At 47.3% G+C, this 12930-nt stretch overlaps 1 protein-coding gene across 2 annotated transcripts in view; it reads right to left on the reverse strand.

Moving 5' to 3' along the window:
• The window catches only part of GAN (gigaxonin), a 51909-nt gene that overhangs the window by 20416 nt on the left and 18563 nt on the right, over window positions 1-12930 (reverse strand). Inside the window, exons 2-3 of one of the 2 annotated variants that reach the window (XM_086688826.1) lie at window positions 3238-3352; window positions 510-860 (exon numbers count right to left, since the gene is read on the reverse strand). In XM_086688826.1, the coding sequence (XP_086544952.1) occupies window positions 510-860; window positions 3238-3352 (466 nt within the window). The remainder of the gene's footprint in view (window positions 1-509; window positions 861-3237; window positions 3353-12930) is intronic. The other variant, XM_086688827.1, reaches the window with a different exon arrangement.

Below are 12930 nucleotides of genomic sequence, written 5' to 3' on the forward strand. Positions count from 1 at the left end.
GGGAGGGGCAGAGAGAGAGGGAGACACAGAATCGGAAACAGGCTCCAGGCTCTGAGCCATCAGCCCAGAGCCTGACGCGGGGCTCGAACTCACGGACCGCGAGATCGTGACCTGGCTGAAGTCGGACGCTTAACCGACTGCGTCACCCAGGCGCACCTATTTTTTTAAATGTTTTACTTATTTTTGAGAGAGAGAGAGAGCAAGAGTGAGCAGGGGAGGGGAAGACGGAGAGGAAGACAGAGGATCTGAAGTGGGCTCTACAATGAGAGTGGAGAGCCCGATGTGGGGCTCGAACTCACGAACCATTCGATCATGACCTGAACCAAAGTCCAACGCTTAACCGACTGAGCCACCCAGGAGCCCCCCACAGACATCTTTTAGATCACAACTTTGTAAGTTCGTCAGGCTGAAGGGGAAAGACAACACATCTATTCTGTGGATTAAATAAACAAATGAATGACACAGGTAAGTAAGAAGGCAAATTAGACCATGTTATACCCCACAGGTACCTTCCTTAGCTCTGTATCGTGTGCTATCCATCGGATCACTGCTTCAAACACGTATCTTTCATTGCCAACATTTAACTTCTCCAGAGAAATCACTTCTTTAAGCTTCTGTGGACTGAGTTCTAGGAACTCTTCTGTGCTGCTGACGTCTCGGAAATGAGTCTCCAGGTACTCCGTGGCCAGGTAATGGACGTGGTGCAGGCAGTAATGAAGTGCAAAGTCGCGGATACCGATGCAGTTCTCTGCGGCAATGCAGCCTTCTAAAAACTCACAGCACAGAGTTTTCAGATCCGTCAGCAGGAGCAGGTCCGCTGCCTGCACAACATCTTGGATTGTGTCTTCGCTCAGCCGGATCTGCAAGAGTACCATCAATATTTTACATTTGAATGTACAGATTGAAAACCCAAACCGCTAACCTATTAGGCTGAACCACACGAAAGCTCCACTTTTGTAGGTCAAAGATGATCGAATGAATATTGGCAACGTCACATGGTCCAGCCTAGGGCTTCTTCGTCAAGAGGAGTTCGAGGGCACCCGGTGAACCCTCACAAAACATGAGCAGCACGTGGCTGGCTGACTTTTCCCAGGGCTTCCCTTGCTTTACCGACATGAACCACCATGAACCCTCCTCAGGCGAACCGTCCACCCTGCTCACTTCCAGGCCTATGTGCTGGGAGTGTACAGGTCCGCATTCTGTGGTCAACTGAAGGAGGTTTCTTTAAATGCCAGCCCCGAAACTGTGGCACATCTTGCCTCCAGATGTATCACATTCCATCTTTTGCCAGATGGCACGTCAGACACGCCACTCTAGCCCCTTGGCGAGGGGAGGGCCACGCTGCCCGAGAACCTCATTCCCAATGCCAAACATCGCACTCGGTGCGACTTGTGCACTCTGGTCTCAAAGGTACTCTCTGGCAGAAATCCCTAAGGTAGTATTTCTTGTTTATCGTTATGAATTTCGCTTTTCCTTAATCTTCTGATTCTTCTTCCTCCACCCACTTGACAGTTTCTGCACGCAACATGGAGGCGACGTAAAGAAACAAGTCTCTACAAGACTGCCACCATCACAACAGTCCAGATTCTCCTCTCCCCAAGAATGGATGCTTCTCCCACCCTCGGAAGTGACAGGGAGGGATTCCAGGTTACAGGACCACAGGGAACATTTTACACATTCTGTACCACAGATGCAGAAAAAGAATGTACGACTGCCAATCACCTTAGAAAGCGAGCAACACAACTGTGGAAAGAAGTGTGTCGAGTAGGTCACAAGTAAGGAAACGTTTCCCTTTTACTTGAGGGATTCAATTCAGCCACAAAACAGCGGCTAGTGGTACACCAGTCAGATACAGGCATGTGAAAACACCAGTAAATTCCATCTCAATTAAGACTAGACTGTCAAATCAAGAGTTTGTTACAACTTATGCTGCAACTATGGTTTTAAACCATAATTAATTTAAATTGGGAACAAAAAACACAGAAGTCAATCTATAAATAAGGTTTCAAGATTCAAATCCAAGCCTGAAAAGGAATATGCTCTTATTGGCTTATAACTTATAATAGCTGCTGCTGAGCTGATTTTAAAAGTGAGATGAGAGGCTGGTCCTCAGCCTGGTTTTGTGATGCTCCCAATTTTGTGACGCTTTGGTATTTTAAGGACCATCCCAAAATTAATCTAAATTCATTTATTTTTAACAATCACCCACAAAACCTTACATGCCCACACCCCCCCCACACACACACACCTAGCGCTCAGAGAAAAGAGAAGAGTGTTCAGAGAAAAGAGAAGGGGAGGACATCATGAAATTAACCCAAAACCTTCAAAAGGAATGACAATCACCGAGGTTGACCAAATGAGTATATTCAGAGAAGGTAAGCAGTGCGTCCAGAATGCTTAGAAAACATGGAGGCGATGGCTCTTACAAATGAGAAAGGTAAAACAAGATGAGGAAGGAATAAGGGAGAGAGTAGGAGAGAAGCTCTCAAAAAGAGTCAAGATAAAATGCATTCTCACATAACTAAACGTAAGATATGCTACGTTCCTCCTGTCATAAGCCAGCCCTGGTGCACACCTGCGGTCATCCTTAGGAGCCCTCGTGCTACACTTCAAACCACGTAATCAGGGATTAGGGGCTCGACGATGGCGAAGAAAAAGAAAGAAGTCTAATCACTCACTTTCTTCGCTGGGCTTCATTAAATCCCCCAGAAATGTAAGTGGGCACAGAGGGCAAAGGGACACGGGCAAGAACGGGGTACAGCAGGGATATTGGTCCTACTGAGGCAACAGGAGCCAGGAATCATGAATACAATACAGGTGCCTGCCATTAGAGTAAATCTCGAACTCTTTATTTCTACCAAATAGACTCCCACCGCCCAACGAAGTTCCCATCTCCAGGCTATGGGTACAGAGTAAGATGGAAATTAAGATTTAAAAACAAACAAACAAACAAAGACAGCTGTGGAAGGAGCACCCAGTGTCTTCCTCTCTCACGATGGAAGGTGGAGGTCGGAATGGTGAATACAAAAACCGGTACGGGGTGAAGATTCTAACCGGTCTGCTCTTAAGAACAGAGCCCGGCAAGAACAGAGTTGGGTACTACGCCCGGCAGGAGAGGCGCGCCACACGGACAATGACAGATGAAGAGGGTGGGGCTGCTCCGTCACAGAATGATGAAGGAGACCCTGACCTTGAGAGGCTTCTCCTTAGTCTTCCTCCCTGTGTGTCTCATCATACCTGCCCACTGAAGATGTAATCCAGGATCTCTCTCATAACCATTACCGATATCCCTTCAAGTTCAATCTTATAGGTTGATCCATCATCTTTTGGAGGGTTATAGTTTAACTTTGTCCTAAGAAAGGGAAAAAAATGTAAAATTTCTATGAAAGAACAGACATAGCTGTAAATATTTATGCAGTAAAACTCTATAAAGTAGATTATTTATCAACATATGAACCCCAGCTGGGAAATGTAGCTTCTTAACTTTAGGTTAATATACAGATATTTTTATAACTTTCAACTACAAAACACTTGTTGCAGGGTTCAGAACGACTTCTTAAAAACCAAAACAGACAACCACAGAACTGAGATCCACCTGAGCAAGGATCTCTGTCTACTTCACCTCGGGAGACCCACCCCATTAGGCTTATTTTTTTCATGTATTTAATTACCTAATTATTTTCAATAATGTAACAAGGACCCCACGAGCCTACCACCCAAAACAAAAGCTGGGACCTTGACTTCCACCTGCTCCTGCCCACACATTCCTTCTCCCCATTCACCCCTCTGCAGTGACTATCCACCCTAAACCCTGGGTTCGATCTTCCTTTGCTTCGTTGTTATTCCTGTACCCACGGAACCGCTCTCCTGGGGGTTGCAGCCGCAGCACCCTCGCCACACAGGTGCTGAATATCTCCTCTTGTTTGTGGCCACGTGCGTTTCCTCTTCTGCAAAACACGCGCTACGTTCAAGTTTCTTGTTCATTTTTTTAAATTGGGCTCATTGTCTTTGTATTGAGGTGGGGGAGTTCTGTATTATATTCTTGATACTAATCCTTCGGCAGGCTTCGCACTTTTGTTAAAGGTGATGAAGAACGTGAAGAATTTTTTCACAGTGAATGCTTTTTAGGTCTTGTTTAAGAGCTGGGACCTTACTTGACATCTGAAAGATGTTTGTAACTTAGCAGTGAACCTAAATTTGACTTAAGATCCCAACCCCACCCCTGGAGGCTGAGAACTGGTCGTAAGGGGCAGCTGTGAAAGGAGGGTGAGTCATGAGCAGAAAACACACGCAGGGTGACGGTAGTGATAAGGAGTCGAGTTGCCAGGTCCTGCCTCCACGTACCTATGCGACTCCCCGTGAGGCCCTCCCCAGCGCCAGGGGAAGATAAGTGATTTACACCCTGAAGGGTGTAAGACTGAGGCTAGGTCTGGACAGAGGGGAATATCAGGCACGTTTGAGGGTGGGTATGTACTGCACCAGAAACAGAGAGAGCAAAGAGTTGTTTACATACTGAATGCTGCGACCATCAATCTTTTCCCCCTCAATTCTGCTCTTAAAATGTTGAAAACCAGACCTATATTCTCCAGATAAAAATACCTGGAGGATTTGATCAGCCCTGAAAGCAAAGGCCCAAAGATAAGGACATAGGTCTACCCCAAGAGCACATGACTTCAAAATTCTGAAGGAAAATTATTTCCAACCTACATTTTTATAACCAGCCAAATGTCAGGATAGGGCAGATATTTTCAGCTGTACGTGGTCTCAAAACAAATGATCTCCCATGCGGCCTTCTCAGTGTGCTGCTGGAAAACGTGCCCCAACAAACAAGTGAGTACATCAAGAAAAAGGAAGATTTCAGTCATGGAAAGACATGACCCAACTCTGGGAAGAAGTGCAGTGAATGCAGGGAATGGTGCAGAATGGTCTTAGGGCAACAGCTGTATACAAGCAGAAGGAAGCCAGTCCATCCTGGTGCCAGCAGGAAGCCTCGGGAAGCCTTGGGAGCCCCTGGAGACCCCGAGAAGATGAAAGTGATGGGCCAGATAATATATCTGGAGGTGCGAAGAAGATACGTAGACATCCTTGTTTCCTTCCTGTATTTCAGGTCTGCTGTTGCCCCTACAGTTCCTATTGAAATAAATTGTTTTACTCAAAAGGTATTTCAGGGGCACCTCGGAGGCTCAGTCGGTTAAGCGTCCGACTTTGGCTCAAGTCATGATCACAGTAAATGAGTTTGAGCCCCGCATCGGGCTTGTTGCTGTCAGCTTGGAGCCTGCTTCTGATCCTGTCTCCCTCTCTTTCTCAAAAAGAAAAAAGAAAAAAAACATTAAAAAATAAAAGATAAGAGGCGCCTGGGTGGCTCACTCGGTTGAGCGGCCAACTTCGGCTCAGGTCATGATCTTGCGGTCCGTGAGTTTGAGCCCCGCGTCAGGCCATGTGCTGACAGCAAGCTCACAGCCAGGGGCCTGCTTCAGATTCTGTGTTTCCCTCTCTCTCTAGCCCTCCCCCGTTTGCGCTCTGTCTCTCTCTCACAAGTAAATAAACATTAAAAAAAAAAAAAAAGTTAACTATACTTTAAGAAAAAAAAGGCCGGGGGCGGGGGGGGGGGGCGGGGGTGGTGGTGGTGGTGGTGGGTGCCTGGGTGGGTCAGTCAGTTGAGCGTCCCACTTTGGCTCAGGTCAAGATCTCGCGGTTCATGAGTTCAAGCTCCACATCAGGCACACTGCTGTCAGTGCGGAGCCCACATTGGATCCTCTGCTCCCCTGTTTCTCTTCCCCTTTCCTGCTCACGCTCTCTCTCTCTCTCTCTCTCTCTCTCTCTCTCTCTCTCTCAAAAAATAAACATAAAAAAAAAGTTGACTATAGTGTCATGTGTTTTCACAATGAAGGATCCCTTTTAACAAGCACAGTTTTCTCTCAGCAGGTGGAAGTGAGAAATGGCTAAGAAAGAGTCCTGTAGATAGGAGCACTATTTCAGACCTCTCTAAAAGCAGATCCTTTCAAAGCCCACGAAAAACAAACCACTGTACTATCGAAGTCTCTAAACATCTGAAGGCTAAATCACAAAGCTTTATAATGGTTTAAGTTCCGATCCCTACACCTGCCCCACGTCTCCCTACCCTGCTTCTGATCTCTCCTGGTACCGTCTGTGCACATTCAGTTCCTGCCCGTCTCGTAAAGATTGGTTTAAATGCCAGTTCTACAAAAAGTGCTTCTCGGTCACTCCATCCTCCACAGGCTGCACCTCTGCCCTCACCTCCATGCAGGTAAAAATAATTTCTCCTGCTATAAATTTCCCAAGCACTTTATCTTATGGGTTCATCAAGTTCTGTTTTTATTGCAATATGTAAGTACATACCCCATTTCCTATCTATTTAACTGGAAGTTCCTTGAGGCCAGAGTCCTCTTTATCACCATAACTCTACAATGTAGCCCAGCAGTTTGCAAAGAATAGACCTTCAACAATTATTTGTAAAATACATGTTTGAATTGATAGTGGTTTTTCAAGTGCTATCACAGGAGATCTCCTTCCTGCGTGATGTCAGGTACGGTGAAGCGGAACCAGAAGCAGCACGAGGAAGAACTTCTAATTATTTCACCCACCCGACACTGAAAGGACTGAAGCACGGGGCTCCTCAAACTTCAGCGTTCATAAGAGCCATCCAGGGGCCTTGATTCAGAAGGTCTGTGCGGGGCCTGAGTTTCTGCATTTGTAACAAGGTCTCAGGCAGAGCGGATGCTGCTGGTCTCCAGACCCCTCTGAGTGGCCAACTGATGCTTTTCAAATTCCCCATGGTGGGTTTGGTACATCCCAGATGAATATCTTGTGAAATATGTATATAATGAGGAGGGGCACCGGGGTGGCTCAATCGGTTAAGGGTCCAACTTCGGCTCAAGTCATGATCTCGCGGTTCATGAGTTTGAGCCCCGCATCGGGCTCTGTGCTGACAGCTCAGAGCCTACCTCAGATCCTGTCTCCCTCTGCCCTTTCCCTGTTTGTGCTCTCTCTCTCTCTTAAAAGTAAACATTAAATAAACAAACATGAAAAAGAAATATAATGGGGATATGATGTACCACATGGCGACTACAGTTCATTGTACAGCGTATTTGAAAGTTGCTAAGAGAGACCACCTTAAAATTCTCATCACAAGAAAAAAAAATTGAAATTATGTAAGGTGACAGCTGTTAACTAGACTTACTGTGGCTATCATTTTACAATGTATACAAGTATCAAATCATTATGTTGTACACCAGAAGCTAACATAATGTCACTTATACCTCAATGAAAAAATGAATTATTAAAAAAAATGAAATAAAAGACACATAATAAAATGCAGGCTCCAATGATCTTATCATCAGATTCAAAAGACATACAATTACTCTGTCAAATTGTGACAAGTTTCTAAATTCTTGACCTCCATGCGTGCACCTGCATTATGGCAGGTAACCGTTCACAGCCCATCACCGGTGTGCAGGTGATGTCCTAGTAGACTGGGTGGCCACCCATCCATCAAGAACACAGTGAAAGCTGCTCTTGAGTCCCTTCCAGTCCTAGCTGGTAAGAGTCACTCAAATCTATTTTGAAACAGTCTTGCTTCAGAGCCTACCATCATTCTGTTCTTCTCTCATTTCTTGGAGAGCTGCCATCCCTTTCCAACTTAGTAACCTCAAACGTGTCTCATTCTCCCTTTTTTAAAAAATTTATTTATTTATTTTGAGAGAGACAGAGACACTGTAGGTGGAGGAGGGGCAGAGAGAGAGAGAGAGGGAGAGAGAGAATCCCAAGCAGGCTTTGCTGTCAGCGTGGAGCCGGATGGGGGCTCAAACCCACGAAACTGTGAGATCACGACAGGAACCGAAACCAAGAGTCAGATGCTTAACTGACTGAGCCACCCAGGGGCCCCCTCCCCCTTTTTTGTCTTCATTTTTTTCTGACTCCCCAACTAAGTCTCTTAATCCTGTTAGTTTTTGTTCCATTCTGTCTGACATCTATTTCCTTCAGCAAATACCTTAATTTATACAAGACCCACCAATTAACTACCCTTCTCACTCTCCAGACCAACACATTTTCTCCATAGCTTTCCCTTTTTTATCTAGAATTTTCTTGTCTTGTACACACCACTTCTCTCTCTTCTGCCACAGACAACTGAGAAGTCAGTGAACTGAACTCAGTGTGTTAATGACTTAAAAAAAAAACAAAAAAAAAAAACTAACCCAATGCGTTAGTAACTGAGTTTTGCTCTGAAAGCCCATCAAAAAAAAAAAAAAAGGTGGCAAATCAACTGTTCTTTTCTCTGTCCTTCATCTGTGCTCTAGGAAGCTATGGGGTCAGATGTAAATTTACTGGAAGTCACAATACCCTTGGGTTTTATTGTGATGTGATGTCGATTTATAAACTCCCTCCTGGAAAATGCGGTAGCCTTAACATATCACTTTGGAGAATTTCATCACGCTCTGAAAAAAGTAGAAATAATTGAGAGTAGTACAAAATTGGGCCTCAGGTGTTCAGATATAAATATCCACGCTCGTCACATTCTTCCCCAGTTTTGTTTCTAGGGCAAGACATTTCCCCTCTCTGCCCCTGTTTTCTCATTTGTAAAAAGAAGAGGTTAGATAAGGTGATCTGGGAGCTCTCCAGCCCCCATACGTTTCTGGACAAAGCTGCTGAAACAGGCCATCAAGTTAGCGCAGAGACTCAGCTCTGGAGGCGTCCTGTGGAGTCCCACAAGCCAACCGGTGAGGTACGATTTATGACATGCCTTCTGTGGGTTGTGCCGTGCAAGTTTATTTTTCCTCTGGGTGAACATTTATTTTCCATCCTATTGAAGTTGAACAGGTGTGAAACAAAATCAATTTTTGTTTTTTTTTTGTTTTTTTCTTGGCAACACTGAAGAGTGATTTTGTAAGAAAAAAAGTTGTTGGCTACTAGCTAAGAAGCTGCTGTAGTAATTCTATTCTCACTGGCTGCCAAGTGCTGAGAAAGTTCAAGGTGTCTAAATGCCCAGGTAACCGGGCCTGGTCCTCCTTCTTCCAAGAACCACTTTAGACATCAGTGAATGGGCTCTGATGTAACAGGGACAGAGAATAAGTCTAAAAGCAAGAAAATGTACTCAAATAGAATGCAAGAGAATGTAATGTTTAAGTCAAGATTTACAGAAATTCTGGGGTGATTCACGGGCATTACTCACAGAGTTTTAAGTGATTCATGTCACCTCAAATTGGGCCGCTACAAGTATCAGGCTCTTTGAGGTACGTGCAGAGGGGCTTAGGCTCCCCACTTCCATGCCCGACTAAGAATTTACGTTCCTGGGGGGGAACCTGTTTTATATATGCTCCCCCCTCCTTTTTGATCTTCATGAGCTCCTAAAAACCACATCCAAAATGGATGTTTAGGGCAGTGAAACTCTTCCGTGTGAGGCAATAATGACGGATCGCCGTCATCGTACATCTGCCTGAACCCCCAAATGTACACCACCCAAAGTGACCACTAACACAAGCCATGGCTCTGGGTGACAGCGATAGGTCAGGGCAGACCCATCAACTGTAACAGACGTACCACTCTGGTGGGGGCACTGACCATGGGAGAGGTTGTGCACGCAGGGGGAAACAGGGGTACGTGGGACACATCTGTACCTTCCTTTCAATTCGGCCGTGAACCTTACTGCTCTAAAAAAAAATCAACTCTGTTTTAAAAATGTATTGTTTTAGTCCCCATTCAACTTAATGAAATACTAATTTGCAGGTCAGATTTCCATCAACAGATGGCATCCTCTCATGACAAGGCCTTTTATGGCCTGCTTTCCTACGGGTGGGAAAGCAGGAACCCGTCTTTCTCAGCGCCCTGCCACCCAAGAACACCGTCTCCATGAAAGAAAAGCATTTACGTGGGTACCTGAGACAGGAGCAAGGGTCCCGGGTGGGCGGCCCAACGAAGCCCCCAGGCCCCCCCCCCCCCCCCACGGTGGGAGAGGAAGCAGGTGCCCCGGGCCTCTAGGTGAGCGCCCTCCCACGGCACCGGCACTGGTGCAGGCTAACGAGCCAGTCACCAGTCACTCAGCGCTCTTCCCACAGGGCCTAAGTCAGGGAGCAGCGGGCAGGGGAAGCAGGGCCGGGCGCGATGCCACAGGACCTGGCCGGGAAGCGCCCCCAGCCTAACCCTGCACAGCTAGGGCACAGATCCCAAGTGGGAGGTGGGAAAGGGAGGAGAACAGGGCCGGGCCGCACTGCTCCCTTAGGATAGCGGGACAGCAGTGGGGCGCATGCCGTTGGAGGCTCTGAAGTGTTTCTTCCCCTTCACTCTTTCCATGAGTCTCCCTCCACTCCCTTCTCTTCGCCTCCAGCTCTTTTTACCTAGACGGATTACAGTGTTCACTTGCTTACCACCCAACACCTCCCTCCTCACACAGATCCTGCAATGACTCATAATTTGAATGGGGTTAAGAGGAGCTCCTGAACCTGGCTTCCCAGAATCTTCTGGCAAGCTCTTATAGAAAAACAGATCCCTGGGTCCCATCCCAGACCAACTGAGTCAGGTCCAAGACTGTACATTTAAAGGGTTCCTCAGCTGACTGTGACACATCCCCTGCTGCCTGGAATGTTCCCTCCGCCCCCCGACTCCCCAGCCACATGGTTTCGTACCTCACTCACTTCAGGTCTCTGCTCCAAAGAGTAGCCCAGGTACCACACTGCCGAAAATGACACCACTCCTCCCTTCCCTGCTTTATTTTTCTGCAGAGACTTTATCATCGTCTCATAAACCGCATCAGTGACTCTGTCTTGTTGACCGCTCTACCCCCTTTACCTCGTGAAGTGGCTGGTTCTGAACGGGCACCTGACAAGTACGTATGAGCTTAAAGTAACAGCAGCGCAGGGGCAGCCCGTGTAGACACAGCATTACTGACCGGCCGAACGGTTGTGAGCTTTTCCGCACAGCATCCCGCTGGCTCGGCCACACTGAGGGGAGCATCCTACAGACGTGTGCCGGAGTCGGCAATTCCAGAAGCCCGTGTTCCGCTACGGCAGAGCGACCCGAATGTCCACAGTGCCACCACCTGCCTGTGTGCTCCAGCCCGTGTATGCTGGACTCTGAGGTGGCCGTACGGGAGGTCTGTGGCCTGCGAATGGACCCAACTAACTGGACGCTCCCTCACCTCACTCTGCTCACCACCCCCGGTGCGCTGCACGGAAAAATGCAAAGATTGGGAAAGGTTTCCGGAAAACGAAGGGTTTGCTGTTCAGGCGTCACCCCACCAACCAGGCCTATGGTACGGAAGCCGGAACAGAACCACTTCACTACAGAAGACGCAGGAACGAGTCCGGAGAGGTCCTGGCCACAGTGCTCTCCATCCCTGACCACCTCCCTGCCCCTCCCTCCCTGCACACAAGGGGTCACAAACACGTCTTCTGTTTTCTGTCTGATAGCGCATCATCTGCTCTGCAGATGAAATACAGTGTTCCTATTTAGATCTGCTCTGAGGAACCAATTACATCAATATCTGGAAGAGATACGAGCACAGAAAGTGTATGCCTTTGAGTCATGGGATCTGAACAAAGGAAAAACGAATCTGAAGGAAGATAATGCTTTTGGAAACGAGAACACACAAAGCGGGAACCACCTTCGGCAGCAGGACGGTGTGTGCGCTTAGGTGCCAGGGTCGGGTGGGGCCATCACAGGGACTGTGCACAAGCACAGCTACGAGTGACATCACTTACACCTGCACAGGCACGACGACCCTTGGTGGGAGAGACACGAAGTGTGACCAACCCAGTAAAAACTGTAGTGCGAGGCCAGCGACTTTGCTATAAGGTATGGATTCAGAAATCAGACCTCAGCCCAGGGGGTGGGCCCCAATCTCGAGGAACTCACAAACCATTACCTCTAACCACGGGCTTCAGTCAGTAAAGTGAAACGTTACGGTTATTTATTTCTAGGAGTGTGAAGCCTCTAGCATTATACCCCCCAATAAATCTCTTTCCAGCCTGCCGGACGGCTGTTCTTCCCCAGGTTGACCCCGCCTTAGGATGTGGGGCTATTCTCTACACAGCTGCGTAAGCCAGGAAGTCAAGAGTCTAACTAATAAATAACAGAAGGAGTGACTAAGTTACAAGGCACAAGTGGACACGAAAGTGAGCGAGTGAAAGTTGGTGAGGCATGGGATACTTCCATGATCTCAAAGTATCGCCCCCTAACTGACTTATTAATTACACAGAAACAGTGGATTAAACCAGGGGACGCCATCTTTAACCACATGATGAAACCAACATTAGCAATGTTAGGACAAACCAACGTTAGGGGGCCCTCACTGGGTGCACGGAGAAGGACGCCACATCGCTCCTGTGGTACTCCTGTCACAAATGCAATGCCCTGAATCTAACTGTAAGAAATCAAACAAACCTAAGGGGAGGAACAGTCTACCAAATAACTGAAGAGCACCCACCCAAAGTGCCAAGGCCAAGAAAGCTGAGGGAAGACTGAGGAACTGTCACAGGAGTGATGCAGGAGGAGACCAAGGGGACGCTGTAATACTACATTGTAAATACCGTGGAGCAGGCGCCGTGCTAAGTACAAGGGAGGCAAAAAGTCAGCTCTCTGGGGAGAGAGGTCAGAAAAGGCTTCACGGAGGTGACACCTGCACTGGGCCTCAGCTGGGTGTTTTACACTGAGAAGGGGGGCCGTGAAACGCGATGACGTATGCATGTTCAACAAGGCCGGAGCAAGAAAAACACAGCATGGGTGGAGCAAGCCAGCTCCTGGAGGACCTGTACATACATACACACACACACACACACACACACACACACACACACACACACACACACACAGTGGACTTCACCTCGAGGGAAATGGAGCTGCACGTGAGTTGTCGGGTTTTTGTAAACCTTTTATTAATTTTTATTAAAAGCACTTTTAGATGTACGTTTTTAATGT

Source organism: Puma concolor, chromosome E2 (assembly GCF_028749965.1).
Source record: "Puma concolor isolate L17-30 chromosome E2, mPumCon1.1.hap2, whole genome shotgun sequence".
Classification (NCBI taxonomy): domain Eukaryota; kingdom Metazoa; phylum Chordata; class Mammalia; order Carnivora; family Felidae; genus Puma; species Puma concolor.